Source organism: Lathyrus oleraceus, chromosome 1 (assembly GCF_024323335.1).
Source record: "Lathyrus oleraceus cultivar Zhongwan6 chromosome 1, CAAS_Psat_ZW6_1.0, whole genome shotgun sequence".
Lineage (NCBI taxonomy): Eukaryota > Viridiplantae > Streptophyta > Magnoliopsida > Fabales > Fabaceae > Lathyrus > Lathyrus oleraceus.
Window position 1 is genome coordinate 339227201 of NC_066579.1, and position 21043 is coordinate 339248243.

Consider the following 21043-nt stretch of genomic DNA (forward strand, 5'->3'; position numbering starts at 1 on the left):
TTCACTTTTATTTATGTGTTTGCATCTCATGTCTGTGTATAACTATCAACTAATAAAAAAAACTTAACAAGTTACTAATATGTTACTTTATTTAATTGAATAATGATATACCTAACATTAAATATTTTCACACTAATAGCATTGCATATAAACCAAGTTTTTATCACATTAAAAAATAAATCAGTGAATTAAAATATTATAGCATAAAAAGGTGAAGAGCAAGCTCTACTAACTCCTCATTATTCAACCTTTTTGTGATATCATCATCATCATGTATCATGACCATAACACAGCTAATTAGCAACTCATAATATACTCAATATTTTATTCTTGAATTCATCTTCTTCTTCTCTCTATTGTGTCAAATAGAATATAGTTTTCATATATTTCTGTGCCCATTCCTGGTTGTCAGTCCTTGTATCAGAAGTTAGCTACCATTTGCACTAATCCACACACCTCTCTCTTTCTTAAAACCCACGTCCGTGCCCTTCAAGCTACCAAACAGTGTAACCTAAGCTTCTTTTCTTCTTTCTCTTCTTTCCTTTTTCACAAAGGTTTGTCTTTCTTTTCTTTCTCACTTCTTTTTGTTCCATGCATGTTTTTGACATAGTTGCGTATAGAACCATATGAAGACAAGAAAAGTGATTATTTTTCTTCTTCTTTTTTGAATGAACCCTTCCATGCACGTAGCAAACAAATCCATGGATTTCAGCCAAACATATATTCCTGTTTTTCTGCTGTTTATAAGGGTTTGTGTTCTAAATATTTGTTCTTGTAACTTGTAAGTTTGTTTGATACAAAGTCAAATATGTTAATCAGTTCAAAAAAATCATGCATGGAATAAAAGGTCTAGATTTTCTCAAACTCAACTGGTTAGAAAAAGTTATCTATACTTTTTATAAGATCTTCCTAGGGTTAGCTCGAGATTATCAATCTTAAGCCACAAATTTTGAATTTCTACATCATGGACTAATGGTAGTTTCACACCTGCTATAGTACTCTAGAATAAAACTTTCTTATATATTTAATTATACATGAAATCATGATAAAATAACGCAGGATCTCTGGAAGCTTAAGACGACTCTGAGTTTATCATTTAAAAAGCATCTTAACACTTCTTCGTTATTCTCTCTCTAAAACCTTTCAGGTAGTAGTGCATGATGATGCAAGGAAGTGGAGAATTAACAGTTCCTCCAGGGTTCAGGTTCCACCCCACTGATGAAGAGCTTCTTTACTATTACCTGAGGAAGAAAGTTTCTTACGAAGCTATTGATCTTGATGTTATCAGAGAAGTTGACCTAAACAGACTTGAGCCTTGGGACCTTAAAGGTACACGTTCATAATCATCTATTCTTGTACATAACAAGTAACATGTATATATGTGTCTGACATTAGACACACCTTTAATCTGAAGTGTTTGTGCGACTATATATATGGCTTGAGATTTTGTTATAAAAACTTGTTAAACACCAATTTGAATTCTTTTGTGCATATATATACTTGTTGCAGATAAGTGTAGGATTGGATCAGGGCCGCAGAATGAGTGGTATTTCTTCAGCCACAAGGACAAGAAATACCCAACAGGAACAAGAACAAATAGAGCAACTACAGCTGGGTTTTGGAAAGCAACTGGAAGAGACAAAGCCATATATCACACAAATTCCAAAAGGATTGGTATGAGGAAAACCCTAGTCTTCTACACTGGACGTGCTCCTCATGGCCACAAAACTGACTGGATCATGCATGAGTACCGTCTTGACGACGATGATAACGCAGAAGTTCAGGTCACAAAATCACCATCATCATCATCATCATTTATATTCATCTATATTTTCCTTTATAGCTCATTGTTATTTTATTTTTCAGGAAGATGGTTGGGTTGTATGTAGGGTTTTCAAAAAGAAAAACACAAGCAGAAGTTACCAACAAGAAATTGAAGAAGAAGATCACATGATTAACCACATGAGATCAACAAATGGAGGTCCATGCCACCAGATGCTAGAGCAAAAACATCATCATCACATGCAACAATTAGGACTATATGATTACAACAATAACAATAACACCTTTGATGGTACACTTCATCTACCACAGTTATTCAGTCCAGAATCATCAGCTCTAGCACCACCACCACCACCACCAACTTCCTTTCACAATTCATCCATGGACATCCTTGAATGCTCTCAAAACTTGTTGAGGCTCACAACAACAAATACTACCTCTGGACTTAATCTCATGCAACAACAGCAACAACATCAACAAGGAGAGAGGTTGATCAATGGAGGTGATTGGTCATTCTTGGATAAACTACTTGCTTCTCATCACCATGGCAATATGGATCAGAATCTCAGAAACAAGTTATGCAACCCTCTTCATAATCAGCAGGCTGCAACTGCTGATGTTGGATCAACTTCAGCTCAGAAATTTCCATTTCATTACCTTGGTTGTGAGCCTCATCCTCATGATATTATGAAATTTTCAAAGTAATTAATTGAGGTTATGATGATGAGAACTTTGGTTTTCTAGTATAAGTCTTTTTTTGTAATTCCTGTTAGATACTATTTGTAATTCCATGCATTAATTTAGTTAATTATTTCTTTTGAGTATGAATTGTATATATATTTGCATCACTTTTATTCAATCTGTTAATTAATGTATAAGCCTGCTAAGTCCAAACTTTAGGAACATATGTTTTGAATAAACAGAAAGCAAATTATATAAGAATGAGAGAGTATAAAGTACTCTAACCAAATTTTAAGAGCCACACCACAACAAAAGAAACTGTCAACACAAAGTTCGTTAGAGATGAAGAAACTGTCAAGGTTATGACAGTATTTGACGAGAAATAATCATTGTTCTTATTAAATGAAATGACCTCAATTACATAGCATAGTTGTAAACGCTTCTTGCATAGCTTGATAGCAAAGAAGAAAAAAACTACTTAGCTCGATCAAGAACCACCTTTATGACAATACCTTTGAGAAAAATGGCTGCTGAATTATAAACTCAAAGTTTTACCTCATACCCCTACATTTATCCCTATACCCCTACATTTCATAAAAATACCAATTTTATCCTTATATATTTTAAAGTAATTTATTATTTTATTTTTATTTTTATTTTTTAAAAAAAAATTCTGTATCGGAAGACTTTACAAAAGAGTACCGGTAAAGTCTTATGGTAGTCATTTTTCAAACATTTTTTCAATATTTTTTTTATATTGAAAGACTTTGCAAAAGAGTTCTGATAGTCAATTTTTGTGTATCGGAACACTTTGCAAAAGAGTTTCGATAGTCATTTTTCAAGCATTTTTTAAAATATTGTTTTGTGTACCGGAAGACTTTGCAAAAGAGTTCCGGAAGTCAATTTTTGTGTACCGGAAGACTTTGTAAAAGAGTTCCGATAGTCGTTTTTCAAGTATTTTTAAAATATTTTTTTTGTGTACCGGAAGACTTTGGAAAAGAGTTTCGATAGTCAATTTTTGTGTACCGGAAGACTTTGCAAAAGAGTTCCGGTACTCATTTTTTGAAGTATTTTTTTTATTTTTTTTGTATACCGGAAGACTTTACAAAAGAGTTCCGATAGTCAATTTTTGTATACCGAAACTCTTTTGCAAAGTCTTCCGGTACACACAAAAAAAGTTAAAAAATACAATCGGAATTTTTTTTGCAAACTCTTTCAGTACACAAAATAAAATTTTAAAAATTTTAAAAATAAAATAATAAATTAGTTAAAAATATTAAGGTTAAAGTTGGTACTTTTTATAAAATATAGGGGTACATGGATGAATTTAGGGGTATAAAGTAAAGTTTTCTTGTAAACTTTGATGTGTCTATTGGACTTAATAAATGTTAGGCCCAATTAACTAGTAAATTGTTAGTCCAAAATACCTTTAGAGTTAGTAAATAAATAAGTTGTTAAAACATATATATATATATATATATATATATATATATATATATATATATATATATATATATATATATATATATATATATATATATATATATATATATATATATATATATATATATATATATATATATATATATATATATATATATATATATATATATATATATATATATATATATATATATATATATATATATATAATATTAAGTGTAAATAGTCGAGTATTAGAGGTAGATGATAGTATGTTCTTTTAATTTTAGGGGTTAGGGGGTAGAATTAAAAGAATGAAAGTGAATGATCTTATTTTAGCCAATTTTTTTGGAATTTTTGGTCATCCAAGAGACAAATTAAAACTCCAAGAGGTCTTTGAGTCTCTTGTCCATTTCCTTTGGAGAAATTCTGTTTGTGAAGAGTTTTAGATCCGTTGGGGGAAATAGTGGTAGTGTTCTTTCTATTTAGTGTAGTTCGAAAGGAAGGTTCCTTTTTTATTTCTCGGGTCCTAGCTTTCTTAGAGTCTATTTAGAAAGTGGCATTTCTAAGTCGATATATTTTGTAGTCCACGTTTAATCCAATCATGGGTTGGTAGATAAAAGAAGTTTATGGGATGAACTTTGTTTGCGTAAGGTTAATTGTTGATTCTAAGTGTTGGCAGCAATTTTGGTAAAACAAAGAGTGCTCACAAGATGTTATGTGTGATGTCTTAACATAAGATATCCTATGTACCTGTTGGAGCTTAAGGAACATGATCATGCAGGATTGTTTCAGAATGTCATAATGACATGGCATCTGATGATGTGTACCTGCTGGAGTTCAAATGGAAGACATGATCATGCAGAATTATTTCAAGATGTGATACACAATTTCATGGCATCTGATATGTTTGTACCTGCTGGAAGTTATAAATGGAATTATGGAATTATGCAGGAATTGTTCCAGGATGTCAGACCCGATGTCATGACATCCTGTACACAGAACTTTCAGTATGAATGTCTAGCTGTTGCACCCCAAAATTTGCCCTCTATTTTTAACTCTAACCAATTTTTTGTTTCACATTCATTTGCATCATCTTCATAGCATAACATTTTTTTCTGTCTTAATATTAGTCGGAATAATTTCTCGGAATTTACAAACAGACTGGTCAAATTAACTTTTTAACTGTGCCTAAAATTAGTCAACGAAAAAATGTCAAGTTTAAGTTTGCAAATGTCGGTAACATTAATCTGCGGTTCACGTGGTTTAATTTGACATGCTAAAAATATTTTTACGACTATTTTTGGTCATATGTTGATCAGTCTGAGCAGTTTAAACGGTCATAATTTTTATTTCAAAATCCAACCAAACGCTGTATTTTTCCGAGTCATTTATTTCGCGCTGATTATTTTGACGTGTTCATTTTTTTTTTCGAGCATTTTGGTGCCCGACTTTTATTTTTTTTGAGTCTATTTATTTTTATATTGGGTCTAGAATAAATAAATAGGTTAATTAGTTTTTATTTTAATTTTAACTATTTTAATTATTTAACTTTATTCAGTTTTTAATTTAAATAGGTTAATTAATTTTTATTTTAATTTTAACTATTTTAATTATTTAACTTTATTCAGTTTTTAATTTAAATAGGTTAATTAGTTTTTATTTTAATTTTAACTATTTTAATTATTTAACTTTATTCAGTTTTTAATTTAAATAGTTTAATTAGTTTTTATTTTAATTTTAACTATTTTAATTATTTAACTTTATTCAGTTTTTAATTTAAATAGGTTAATTAGTTTTTATTTTAATTTTAACTATTTTAATTATTTAACTTTATTCAGTTTTTAATTTAAATAGGTTAATTAGTTTTTATTTTAATTTTAACTATTTAACTTTATTCAGTTTTTAATTTAAATAGGTTAATTAGTTTTTATTTTAATTTTAACTATTTTAAATATTTAACTTTATTCAGTTTTTAATTTAATTAGGTTAATTAGTTTTTATTTTAATTTTAACTATTTTAATTATTTAACTTTATTCAGTTTTTAATTTAAATAGGTTAATTAGTTTTTATTTTAATTTTAACTATTTTAATTATTTAACTTTATTCAGTTTTTAATTTAATTAGGTTAATTAGTTTTTATTTTAATTTTAACTATTTTAATTATTTAACTTTATTCAGTTTTTAATTTAATATTGAGTTTCAAAATAAACTTAGGCCCATTATCATTAACCTAATTTGTTCCTATATATATTCACTAGCATGACTGATAGAGGGAGAAAAAAAGACAGAACAAAAAAGAGAAACTGAGAGTGGCTGATCTATACTATCGTACACACAGTTTGGTAATAGTTTATATATGATATATACTTTATCTATTTTGTTGATATATTTGTTACTGTGTTTCAAATACATGTTCATATGTTTTTTTTTATATACATATATTTAGATCTGCACATTTTTTTCATAACTGAGTACCCTGATTTTTCCTAAACCCTGACAATTTCGCCACAAACTCTAAATTTCAAAACTAAAACTTTAACCGTGTTATTTCCTCTAAACCATAAACCTTTTCTTAAACCTTAACAAACCATATTATTATTTCCCATTTTCGCTCATTTTTATGTTATTCATACACTGTAACTGCTTCGCCCTTGTAATATTTTAAGTTTTAACTTGTAATATTTTCAGTTTTACTTTTCGCCATCTTTATTATGTAACTGCACCAAAGCGTTGTAATAATTAGGGTTTTATTTTCTGCCATTTATTTTCTGCCATTTATTTTCTGCCATTTTATTTTTCTGCTATTTATTTTTCTGCCATTTAAATTCCTGCCATTGATCCTATATTAACTGCGTGGTTTAGTAATGTAGGGCGTGAAAACCTACTAAATTAATTATTTAATATTTTTCTATAACCTTTATATTTTTTGTAAATAAATAATAAATACTAACTATTTTAATAACTTTTTTTATTACTTACTTATAATAATAAATCCTTATATATTTTGTAAATAAAATCTAATTGACCATTTTTCTAATTGAATAATAATAATAAACCTATTAATCTAATAATTTGATATTTTCTATAATCTTTATTTATTTTGTAAATAACTAACTTAATATTTTTCATATAACTCTTTTATTTTATAATTTGTACATTAATGTATTTTAAATTCTTTTATTATTACTAATTTATTTTAAACTCATATTTTTCTAACAACTTCTAAAAAATCTAACTTGTTTAACCTAAAATAATTTCTTTTAAAATTCTAACCTTTTTATTATCACTTTATTATTATTGTTATTTTATTATTGCTTCATTACCATTGTTTATTTATTATTTTATTATTATTTGCTTTTATCTATTCTATTTTTGCTTCATTATTTTCCTTATTTTAATTTTGTTTTATTTATAATATTATGAACAAATGTATAGGTTGTAAATTTATTCTTTCTCGCCTGATTATTATGTATCTGTCCCATAGCCATGTAATAGTTTAGGAAGTTATTTTTCTTGCTTTTATTTTTGTAAATATTTATTGCGTGGTTAGTAATTTAGGGAGTGCAAAAAACTAACTGTAAATAATTGAACTTAGAAAATTAAATTCAAGACAAATATCTGAAAAAATAACACTCACACACGTAAGTCGATCTTTGATCGCCATCTGTACTTCCTAGGGTGTTCCTCTTGGTTTCCTTCTTTAAATGGTCAAGTCCCTCGAAAATAGGGGTGTCTTAAGCAAAGTCCCTTCAAACAGAAAAATCATTAAGTCCCTATAAACTTAAAAGATCAAGTCCCTACGAGGTTGCCTACGATATAATGATCTTGTCCCTTCGGTAAATATGATGATAGTCCCTACGAGTTGCTAAATACACCCCTTATGTTGCCTTCATTGACCATACAATGACCCTACGCCCGTCCCTTAAACACATCCAAGGTAATGACTACCTATTCCTTAATAATAGGGATAGTCTTACCATTGAAAGAATATACGAGAACACGAAAGACTTAATCTAGGGTAGGTATCTCATAGTTACTTGCTCACACTTTTCAAAATTACTTTTACATCTCACAATTTCTAAACTAGGCTTTGTATACACCCATACGAGGGTCATTACAAAGTACTTAAAGAAATTTTTCTAATCACACACTACACTCTTGCAAACAAACAAAGTGAGCTAAGTAACTAAGAGCCCATGGATAACCATGGATATAAAGGGTGCTAATACCTTCCCTTTGTATAACCTACCCCCCGAACTCAAAATCTTTTTAAGGTCTTTCCTGTTCTTTTATGTCCTTTCCTTTTGGAAAAAATAAAAGTCGGTGGCGACTCTTGCTATCCGCAACATTTAACTAAAGTCAGTTCTCCCACCGTGTTACAGAACTGGCGACTTCACTGGGGATTTAATAAAAGAGGGGTACCCTTAGGAATTAGATCACTTTAAAATTGTTTGCCTTGTTTGCTTTATACTTATCTGTTGCGTGCTCTTATGTGTGAAAGACCCTAACCCGGATCTAGTGTACCTTAGGTAAATGGCAATAGACCAAGGAAACTGTACGGCGTATATCGATATGGTTGATCTGGTGGCCATAGTTAGTGTGACTTCTTGGTTGGTGCTTATGTTCGTTAAGCAAGTTGAGGATAATATGAGACTGCCATATATTGTCAATACACTAACTGACTTTTAGAACCCTAGTCATCCCATCTTGGCCTTTAGAAAGTAGTGAGATAACCGGCTTTGGTGAAGACTGAAGTTGGTTGATACTCGATACTACACTCATTGAGATCCTAAACTTGGAGGGTTTTGGTTGGCAAGTAAGTTGCCTACTGAACAACCACCCTTGTGAAAGATCAATGATTTTGAGATCCCTTAGAACCTGGTTACTTTTGTAGGACAGGATGAATCAACTAAACTTCAGGGGAGGGTACCTACCTTTAAACCTCATGCAAGCCTTCAAACCTAGGGCTATTGTGTGACTTGTTTGTGTGTGCCACATGTTTGTGATTGAGCATAACATCATAGCATCATCATGCATCATAAGCATAGAATTTTCACTAACCATTTCAAGGACCAAAGGATTTATCTTTGTTCTTTGTTGCAGATCATGGCTTCTGCTCGTAGGAATACTATCCGGATCAACTTTGTAGGAATACCTCCTAAGCTTAAGGAATTGGTCTCTCAAGTTTCTGAAAACTCCCAGTTCATCAAGAGGCATGGTTACCTACTGGATCTAGTCACTTCAGGGTTCAATGAAGACATGATGAGTGTCCTGTTTCAGTTCTTTGACCCTAAACATCATTGCTTCACATTTCCCGACTATCAGTTGGTTCCTACAATGGAAGAGTTCTCCAAGCTTCTGGGTATACCTATCCTTGATCAGAAACCCTTCACAGGCTTGGAAAAAGAGCCTAAACCTGAAGTCATTGCTGCAGCCTTACATTTAAAGAAATCAGACATTGTCCTAGAAACAAGGAGTGGAGTTAAGGGTATTCTTGCTAAGGTATTGATGGAGAAAGCTCAAGTATTCCTGAAGGCTATGAGTTATGATGCTTTTGAGGAGATCTTAGCCCTATTGATTTATGGCTTAGTACTGTTCCCCAATCCAGACCAGTTCATAGACGTACACGCCATCAACATATTTCTGACTCGCAATCCAGTGCCTACATTACTTGGAGACATCTTACACTCTCTTCATACCCGTACTACGAAGGCACGAGGAACTCTTATGTGTTGCATACCTCTATTATCTAGGTGGTTTATTTCTCACCTTCCTCGATCAGTGATGAAGAATGAACAAGGGTTCAGGTGGTCCAAGAGGATTATGTCACTTTCTCATTCAGATATTCATTGGTGCTCTAGATCTATGGAGAATGTTACCATCATTGACCGTTGTGGGGAGTTCCCTAATGTGCCACTCCTTGGCATAAGAGGGGGCATTACCTACAACCCTTCTTTAGCTCTACGTCAGTTTGGTTACGCTCGGACTGATGGTCCTCATGACATGCTTATTAAGGGTATTGTGTTCGACTACGACAACGATCTTCAAGGTTACCGTCAAAGGTTCATACGAGCATGGGGTAAAGTGAACAAGGTTGACAGCAAGACTCTGGAACCCAAGTACACTATTCCTATGGAACCATATCTCAGATGGGTACGATCTCGTGCTCAGACTCTTATGATGCCATATCCTGCTATCCTGCCAGTTACCATGGAGCCTGTTGCTGAAGGAGATACTTCTTACATCATTCTTCATCCAGACATGCCCACTGACATGGAAGAGTTACAGAGATCCTGGATCCAGTTGAAGGAGCAAAGAGATACTTTTGAGACTCATTACAAGGCAAGTCAGGAAAGAATCCTGGAGCTAACAAAACAACTTCACGAGGAGCGGAATCTCAACTCATACCCCAACACAAAGAGGAAACGTCCATGGGAGACTTAAAACCCCATTTTTTGTATTCATTTCATTTTTATTGTAAGCCCAAGGAGCAAACAAGTTTATTACTAATAAAAGTTTACTTTTTGGTGGTTTAAACAAATTTAAATCCTACGGCCCTTGAAAACATTGCATAAGCATCTACATACCATATTATTGCATCACAGGTTTCTTATGAACAGGTATCTTATCTTCTCGCTGTTTACCTCAGCAGAAATGGCTCTTGAACAAACTGTCAAAGATCTCCAGGCTCAGAATGCACAATTCGAAGAGTTGATTCTAAACTTGTCCAAGGGGCAAGATGAGTTGAAGACATTGTTGGCTAAGAAGAAGAAGACTAGAAGATCAGGAGGCCTTATCAATCTGGGAAGAAGATTCAGAGGCCCTATCAAGACAAAGGAACAGGTTGATGATTATGAGTCTGAAAATTCTGAGAAAGAGGGAGGTAGTCTCCATGATACTGTGGGAGATTCTGATTCTGAAGCAAATTATTATCATGATCCTAATGAAGATAAGTACAAGATGCTGGTGGATAGAATGAATGCTATGGAGTTACAAAAATCTTCTGGGCTGGATTTTAAAGATCTGAGTTTAATATCTGGAGTGGTTATACCTATTGGTTTCAAGGTTCCTGCTTTTGTGGTGTATGATGGTGTCTCATGTCCCAAGATGCATTTAAGATCCTATGTCCGGAGGATTCAACCACATACTGCTGATAAGAAGTTATGGATTCATTTCTTCCAAGAGAGCTTGTCTGGAGCTCAATTGGAATGGTACTATCAATTGGAGAGTGTCAATATCCGTGATTGGAATGATCTTGCTGAGGCCTTCTACATGCAATACCAATACAATGTTGATTTAGCACCTACTCGCATGCAGCTACAAAGCATGTCAATGGGTGCTAAGGAGAATTTCAAGGAGTATGCCCGGAAATGGAGAGACCTGGCTGGCAGAGTTCAACCTCCTCTGACTGACAGGGAGCTAGTGGATATGTTTATGAGTACGCTGAATAGTCCTTTTTATAGTCACCTCATTGGAAGCTCATCATCTGGTTTCACTGAGCTGATAATGACTGGAGAGCGTGTGGAAAGTGGTATAAGAAGTGGTAAGATACAGGTGGGTGCCTCTTCATCAAACACTGCAAAGAAGCCCCCTAGTGGAAAGAAGGAGTCTAATGCCGTGTATGGTCAACCTGGCCGTAACAGAAGTCACCAATCCAGGGAACATGAAAGATCAAATCAATGCTGTGGGTGACTATAATGAAGACTACAATCTGGATAACTGGATTTTTCCTACTGTGGGTGATGGGCTCAACAATTGGAAGACTGAAGACGTTATTCCTATCTCCTTTAGTCAGGAGTAAATACTATTACTGTGTTGTTATTTTTAAACAATTAAACTTTTAAGCCTTGTGCCTTACCCGGAGCACAATGGTATGCTTGTTTCGGGATGTCATTTCATTTGCATACTTCATTCAATAAAAATCAATGGACGTTTCGTTTTCGTAAATATTGGGCTCTTTGTTTTTCTTTTATTTTATTTTCATCAGCTATGTGTTCTTACACACACCCACATCACTAAAATGCAGATCCTCATCCACTCTGAATCCTGTTGATAACAGTTCTACTATTGCCAATTATAAGTTCGAGAATTCGATCTATCAAGCTGAAGATGGAAAGGATGAAGATTGTGAAGTACCTGTAGAGCTTGCTAGGTTATTACAACAAGAAGAGAAAGCTATACAGCCACATGAAGAGCCAATCGAAGTTGTGAATCTGGGAACTGAAGAAAACAGGAAAGAGGTCAAGATAGGAGCTGAATTAGAAGATGGTGTCAAGAGCAGATTAATTCAAATGTTACGTGACTATGTAGAGGTTTTTGCTGGAAAAATCAAGAGATGATATGGAATGATGAATGTCAAGAAGCTTTGGACAAAATCAAGAAGTATCTCCAAGAACCTATAAATCTGATGCCACCAGTTGAAGGAAGACCTCTAATCATGTATTTGACCGTGTTATAAAATTCAATAGGGTGTGTGTTGGGGCAACATGACGAGTCTGGTCGAAAAGAGCATGCAATATACTACCTTAGCAAAAGGTACCGACTGCGAAACAAGATACTCACAGCTCGAGAAAGCTTGTTATGCTTTGGCTTAGGCTGCTCGCCGACTAAGATAGTATATGTTGAATCATACCACTTTATTGATTTCTAAGATGGATCTTATCAAATATACATCTGAGAAACCTGCTCTCTCCGGAAGAACAACAAGATGATTGCTGAACTCTGCACGCAGTTCAAAATAAAACACCATAACTCTTCTCCGTACCGGCCAAAGATGAATGGCGCCGTGGAGGCTGCTGATAAGAATATTAAGAAGATCATACAAAAGATGACAGTAACATACAAAGACTGGCATGAGATGTTGCCATTTGCTCTTCATGGTTATCGTACTACAATACGTACTTCAACAGGGGCAACCCCTTTCTCCTTAGTCTATGGTATGGAAGCAGTTCTGCCCATTGAAGTTCAGATCCCTTCCTTAAGAATCATGAAGGATGCAGGCTTGGATGAAGATGAGTGGATTCAGACTCGACTCGACCAGATAAATTTGATTGATGAGAAGAGGTTGGCAGCTGTTTGTCATGGTCAGATGTACCAGAAACGGATGATCAAAGCTTTCAATAAGAAGGTTAAGCCAAAGGTATATCAGGCTGGTGACTTGGTAATCAAGCGTATCATACTACCACAGGGTGATCCTAGGGGCAAGTGGACTCCTACATATGAAGGACCATTTGTGGTCAAAAGAGTATTCCCAGGTGGAGCCATGATGCTTGCTACAATGGATGGCAAAGATTTCCCGCATCCTGTAAACGCAGACATAGTTAAAAGATACTACGCATAAAAAGAGACCCGCTAGGTTGACTGGCCTAGGCAAAAATAAGGGCATCCCGGCAAACCAAAAGGGTTCGGGCAAAAATTAGGGATATATATAAAAAAAATGTACACCCGGCAAGTCGAAAACCTGAAAAGGCGGCTTGGGCAAAAAAGGGTATCCCGGTGGATTGAAAACCTGAAAGGGCAATCCAGGCAAAAGTTAGGGATTAAAGCGTATGACTATGTCTCGTTTGGATCACTCATGTAACTTCAACTGATGGTGCTACCTAAATCAAGTTCAAACAGATAAAGATCAATCCAATCGTTTCTGTCTCAACAGCAGAAGATGAGATATTTGAAGATAATGGCAATAGTAGAATTGAAACTCAATAGGATCATTTTTCACATAGCTGTTTTCTTTGTTTTATAAAAAATTTACGACGAATTCCTCTTACTAGGATTTCTGTCTCCTTGTACAAACTTGCCTATGTATAGGTCACTTTGTGATATAAATAAAATTTCATCTTTGAATCCAGATTTACTTTTACTCTATTTACATAAGCGAAAACGTCCATTGGTTGTGTTTGAATGTATGTATGCTTTTGAATATGATTGATGTTTACCAGAAATGCATAAAATGCAGTAATAGTATTTACTAAGGACGAACGAGGGTAGTAGTTCAACGAAACTTCGCCGGTTCATCCCCACTACAAATCCCCAGTAGAGCAAATTTATCTTTATAGATGCTTCGAATTACGTCTCCCCTTGAATTTATGTCCATCTCTTTTATCCTCAGTCGGGATACTCAGGAACTTATTCCTTCAATAGAAATACGACGAACGAATACGGGAAGTGACAAATACTATACTATCAAACAAGACGGGAACGAGTTCCTCATATTCTTCAGCAACGAATCGGGATTTATTTTCCCTAGCCAGCAGTTGTTATACAAAGATATCCGGACGCTTCAGGTCGCATGATTCATACATACATCATTTACATCATACCATGGCATATCCATAAGTGCATAATACATTTACTTAGATGCACCATGCCATGCATGCATACATATTGCATAAACTAACCTTTTCCTTGCAGGATGGTTATATACAGATAAAATACTATCAACAATTCACAACAGGTCAGAAACGATCTATACGAAGATCTAGTGCTGATACTTAATCATTACTCAAGGTGTCCTTGGATAGTAGGCAAACGGTCTATACGAAGATCTATTCCCTAGTCCAGAATGTTTTCAGGAGAGTTAATCCTGATACTCTTTTGTCCTCGGATAGTAGGCAAACGGTCTATACGAAGATCTATTCCCTAGTCCATGATATTTTCAGGAGATTTCATCCTGATATTCTTTTGTTCTTGGATAGTAGGCAAACGGTCTATACGAAGATCTATTCCCTAGTCCAGGATATTTTCAGGAGATTTCATCCTGACACTCTTTTGTTCTTGGATATTAGGCAAACGGTCTATACGAAGATCTATTCCCTAATCCAGGATATTTCCAGAAGAGATAATCATCACGAAGATTTATTTCTACTGGTCTATTCAACAATTCAAAACAGTTCAGAGACGATCTATACGAAGGTCTAGTGCTGATACTTAATTCAGAAAGAAATCGCCACGAAGATTTGGTTCTGACACTTAAATTAAAAGTATGTTCTTAGATACGATTCAGAGACGGCCTATACGAAGACCTAGTACTGATATCCAGTATCAACATCAAGATATTATCACCTCCTGATATTATGGATGGCATCTATAAGCCCATCTCCAGTTCTTCCAAGTGGCATCTTCAAGCCCACTTAAGCATATACAACCAGTCATCAGTGTTACTTTACGCACCGGCAAGTGCAAATTTTTGGGCTTTTGTGTTCAATCCCCTTCAACCTTCCAAGTCACGAATGGCACACAGGCCAATCTAACTCCTCAGGTTTCAGAAAATTGAACAGGGGCAGCTGTTGCACCCCAAAATTTGCCCTCTATTTTTAACTCTAACCAATTTTTTGTTTCACATTCATTTGCATCATCTTCATAGCATAACATTTTTTTCTGTCTTAATATTAGCCGGAATAATTTCTCGGAATTTACAAACAGACTGGTCAAATTAACTTTTTAACTGTGCCTAAAATTAGTCAACGAAAAAATGTCAAGTTTAAGTTTGCAAATGTCGGTAACATTAATCTGCGGTTCACGTGGTTTAATTTGACATGCTAAAAATATTTTTACGACTATTTTTGGTCATATGTTGATCAGTCTGAGCAGTTTAAACGGTCATAATTTTTATTTCAAAATCCAACCAAACGCTGTATTTTTCCGAGTCATTTATTTCGCGCTGATTATTTTGACGTGTTCATTTTTTTTTCTGAGCATTTTGGTGCCCGACTTTTATTTGTTTTGAGTCTATTTATTTTTATATTGGGTCTAGAATAAATAAATAGGTTAATTAGTTTTTATTTTAATTTTAACTATTTTAATTATTTAACTTTATTCAGTTTTTAATTTAAATAGGTTAATTAGTTTTTATTTTAATTTTAACTATTTTAATTATTTAACTTTATTCAGTTTTTAATTTAAATAGGTTAATTAGTTTTTATTTTAATTTTAACTATTTTAATTATTTAACTTTATTTAGTTTTTAATTTAAATAGGTTAATTAGTTTTTATTTTAATTTTAACTATTTTAATTATTTAACTTTATTCAGTTTTTAATTTAAATAGGTTAATTAGTTTTTATTTTAATTTTAACTATTTTAATTATTTAACTTTATTCAGTTTTTAATTTAAATAGGTTAATTAGTTTTTATTTTAATTTTAACTATTTTAATTATTTAACTTTATTCAGTTTTTAATTTAAATAGGTTAATTAGTTTTTATTTTAATTTTAACTATTTTAATTATTTAACTTTATTCAGTTTTTAATTTAATTAGGTTAATTAGTTTTTATTTTAATTTTAACTATTTTAATTATTTAACTTTATTCAGTTTTTAATTTAAATAGGTTAATTAGTTTTTATTTTAATTTTAACTATTTTAATTATTTAACTTTATTCAGTTTTTAATTTAATTAGGTTAATTAGTTTTTATTTTAATTTTAACTATTTTAATTATTTAACTTTATTTAGTTTTTAATTTAATATTGAGTTTCAAAATAAACTTAGGCCCATTATCATTAACCTAATTTGTTCCTATATATATTCACTAGCATGACTGATAGAGGGAGAAAAAAAGACAGAACAAAAAAGAGAAACTGAGAGTGACTGATCTATACTATCGTACACACAGTTTGGTAATAGTTTATATATGATATATACTTTATCTATTTTGTTGATATATTTGTTACTGTGTTTCAAATACATGTTCATATGTTTTTTTTATATACATATATTTAGATCTGCACATTTTTTTCATAACTAAGTACCCTGATTTTTCCTAAACCCTGACAATTTCGCCACAAACTCTAAATTTCAAACCTAAAACTTTAACCGTGTTATTTCCTCTAAACCATAAACCTTTTCTTAAACCTTAACAAACCTTATTATTATTTCCCATTTTCGCTCATTTTTATGTTATTCATACACTGTAACTGCTTCGCCCTTGTAATATTTTAAGTTTTAACTTGTAATATTTTCAGTTTTACTTTTCGCCATCTTTATTATGTAATTGCACCAAAGCGTTGTAATAATTAGGGTTTTACTTTCTGCCATTTATTTTCTGCCATTTTATTTTTCTGCCATTTTATTTTTCTGCCATTTATTTTTCTGCCATTTAAATTCCTGCCATTGATCCTATATTAACTGCGTGGTTTAGTAATGTAGGGCGTGAAAACCTACTAAATTAATTATTTAATATTTTGCTATAACCTTTATATTTTTTGTAAATAAATAATAAATACTAACTATTTTAATAATTTTTTTTTATTACTTACTTATAATAATAAATCCTTATATATTTTGTAAATAAAATCTAATTGACCATTTTTCTAATTGAATAATAATAATAAACCTATTAATCTAATAATTTGATATTTTCTATAATCTTTATTTATTTTGTAAATAACTAACTTAATATTTTTTATATAACTCTTTTATTTTATAATTTGTACATTAATGTATTTTAAATTCTTTTATTATTACTAATTTATTTTAAACTCATATTTTTCTAACAACTTCTAAAAAATCTAACTTGTTTAACCTAAAATAATTTCTTTTAAAATTCTAACCTTTTTATTATCACTTTATTATTATTGTTATTTTATTATTGCTTTATTACCATTGTTTATTTATTATTTTATTATTATTTGCTTTTATCTATTCTATTGTTGCTTCATTATTTTCCTTATTTTAATTTTGTTTTATTTATAATATTAGGAACAAATGTATAGGTTGTAAATTTATTCTTTCTCGCCTGATTATTATGTATCTGTCCCATAGCCATGTAATAGTTTAGGAAGTTATTTTTCTTGCTTTTATTTTTGTAAATATTTATTGCGTGGTTAGTAATTTAGGGAGTGCAAAAAACTAACTGTAAATAATTGAACTTAGAAAATTAAATTCAAGACAAATATCTGAAAAAATAACACTCACACACGTAAGTCGATCTTTGATCGCCATCTGTACTTCCTAGGGTATTCCTCTTGGTTGCCTTCTTTAAATGGTCAAGTCCCTCGAAAATAGGGGTGTCTTAAGCAAAGTCCCTTCAAACAGAAAAATCATCAAGTCCCTATAAACTTAAAAGATCAAGTCCCTACGAGGTTGCCTACGAGATAATGATCTTGTCCCTTTGGTAAATATGATGATAGTCCCTACGAGTTGCTAAATACACCCCTTATGTTGCCTTCATTGACCATACAATGACCCTACACCCGTCCCTTAAACACATCCAAGGTAATGACTACCTATTCCTTAATAATAGGGATAGTCTTACCATTGAAAGAATATACGAGAACACGAAAGACTTAATCTAGGGTAGGTATCTCATAGTTACTTGCTCACACTTTTCAAAATTACTTTTACATCTCACAATTTCTAAACTAGGCTTTGTATACACCCATACGAGGGTCATTACAAAGTACTTAAAGAAATTTTTCTAATCACACACTACACTCTTGCAAACAAACAAAGTGAGCTAAGTAACTAAGAGCCCATGGATAACCATGGATATAAAGGGTGCTAATACCTTCCCTTTGTATAACCTACCCCCCGAACTCAAAATCTTTTTAAGGTCTTTTCTGTTCTTTTATGTCCTTTCCTTTTGGATAAAATAAAAGTCGGTGGCGACTCTTACTATCCGCAACATTTAACTAAAGTCAGTTCTCCCACCGTGTTACACTAGCGTTATGTGATTGCACAATGAATGACAATCTTTGTATGATTGAAGATCTGATTTGCAGGCGCATTCAATCATGGATTACAACCTGATTTACTTATTTTCCAAAGAGATCTAACCAGCTGTCATGAGAAGATTTAATTGGAAAATAGATTTAGGGTTTTCAAGATGTCCAAGCCCAGCTGAAAGCTTCTATAAAAAGGGACTTGGAAAACCTGTTTTAATACACAACCAATACTGAGCGAATTATAGAGAGAGAGCTAGGGTTTGTGTCTTGTTTAGTCGTAAGACTTGTAAGCCATTCAAGTCATCCATAGATGATTGAATTGGTCTGATTTGTGGTTGTAATTTGTCACTCTAAAGCTGTTAAGCAAGAGTGTGTGTCTGCTTGATCAAAGCTATTAAGCAAGATCAAGTGTGTGTCTTCTTGATCAAAGTTGTGAAGCAAGATCAAGAGTGTGTCTTCTTGATTGAAACTGTGAAGTAAAATCAAGAGTGTGTTATTGAAAAGTGTTTTCTTTTCTCAAGGGATTGTTGTTTAAGATCACAGGTGTGATTGTAGGGAAGTGAATGGGTTCTCATATCTAAGAGTGCTTAGGTAGAAATTGCACGGGTAGAGATTAGGTGAGAAAGACTGTAACTTGTTTAAGTGTACGGAGAGTCTTTGAACTGATTCTATTTTAGTGAATTTCCTTCCTGGCTTGGTAGTCCCCAGATGTAGGTGAGTTGAACCGAACTGGGTTAACAATTGCTTGTGTCTCTTGCATTACTATTCTCTATCTATATCCTGTTTGCATTACTTAGATATTAGTGTCGTGACATTACCTTCGACATCTCATATTTGATACCAGAATTTCAATTGGTATCAGAGCAGACATCCTGCTCTGGTTCTGGGGGAGATATAGGGGAAATACTTTCTGGTACAATGGAGAGAGATGGAGGATCTGTTCACAGGCCACCAATTTTGGATGGATCTAACTATTACTATTGAAAACCTCGAATGGTAGCTTTCCTAAAATCTCTTGATAACAAGACTTGGAAGGTTGTGTTAACATGCTGGGTACATCCTGTAATTACTAAAGAAGGAGGAGCCATAACTGATAAGAAACCTGAAGAACAATGGTCCAAGGAGGAGGATGATCTAGCCCTTGGAAATTCTAAAGCATTGAATGCAATATTCAATGGAGTAGACAAGAATATTTTCAGGTTGGTAAACAACTGTGAAGTGGCTAAAGATGCTTGGGACATTCTCAAGACCACTCATGAAGGCACCTCTAGAGTAAAGATGTCTAGACTACAACTGCTCACCTCCAAGTTTGAAAATTTAAGGATGAAAGAAGATGAAAATATTCATGAATTTCATATGAGTATCCTTAAAATTGCTAATGCCTCAGGAGCCCTGGGAGAGAAGATGTCAGATGAGAAGCTGGTCAGGAAAATACTCAGGTCACTCCCTAAGAGATTTGCTATGAAAGTGACAGCCATAGAAGAGTCTCAAGACATCTCTAACATGAGAGTTGATGAGCTAATTGGTTCCCTTCAAACATTTGAGATGGGAATGGATGATGGATCTGAAAGGAAAACCAAAAGCATAACCTTCATATCAAACACAGAGGAGGAAAATAGTCAGGATGGTTATGAAGATTTGGCCAATGAAGTAGCAATGCTGGGAAGATAGTTCAACAGATTATTGAAAAAGATGGATGTAAGATCTAAGGCTAATGTCAAGAACATCTCACCTGACATCAGTAAATCTAACAATGCTGGAAGAAGAGCAAGGTTAGATGAGAAGCCCAATGAAGGAAAAGAAGTTCAGTGCTATGAATATGATGGGTATGGACACATTAGGACTGAATGTGGAACCTACCTCAAGAAGCAGAAGATGAGTCTTGCTGCCACTTGGTCTGATGAGAGTGAAACAGAAGAATCTATAAATCTAGTAACTGCCTTGACTGGAAGATGGGGTTCTGGTGAAGACTCAAGTGATGATGAAGTAACCTTTGAAGAGTTGGCCACTACCTACAGAAAGTTGTGTCACAAAAGTGTAGAGTTGTGTAAACAGGTTGAAAGCCAGAAGAAGGAAATAACTCAACTTGAGAATGAGAAGGTAGAACACTTGGAAACCATCTCCAAATTAAAAACAGAAGCAGTAGTTCTGAAGGCCAAGATAGATGAAAGTCAACAAGTTGAAAGCCAGAAAATAGTACAGCTGGAGAATGAAAAGGCAGACCATGTGGAAATCATCTCTAAGTTAAAAACTGAAGCTATGTTCTTGAATTCTAAACTAGAAGAGATGACCAAGTATGTAAGAATGTTAAACAATGGATCTGACTCCCTAGACAAGATTCTCCAAACTGGACAAATAACAGGGGACAAATCTGGCATTAGATATAATGAATCTAAGCCTGAGTGCAGTTACACTGATTGCAAAGCTCAAGCCAAACCAAAAGGCAGCCATAGAAATAGCAAACATGTGATGTCACAGCATATGTCACAACATCA

The 21043-nt window shown here is 33.1% G+C and overlaps 1 protein-coding gene across 1 annotated transcript; it reads left to right on the forward strand.

The window, feature by feature from the left end:
* The first annotated feature begins 241 nt into the window (after positions 1–241).
* On the forward strand, positions 242–2657 carry LOC127115728 (NAC domain-containing protein 76). The gene is made up of 4 exons (XM_051047200.1): positions 242–554; positions 1148–1329; positions 1510–1784; positions 1867–2657. The coding sequence occupies exons 2-4, from the start codon at positions 1158–1160 to the stop codon at positions 2485–2487; spliced, it is 1068 nt and encodes a 355-aa protein (XP_050903157.1). The 5' UTR covers positions 242–554; positions 1148–1157; the 3' UTR covers positions 2488–2657.
* Positions 2658–21043: the final 18386 nt, after the last annotated feature.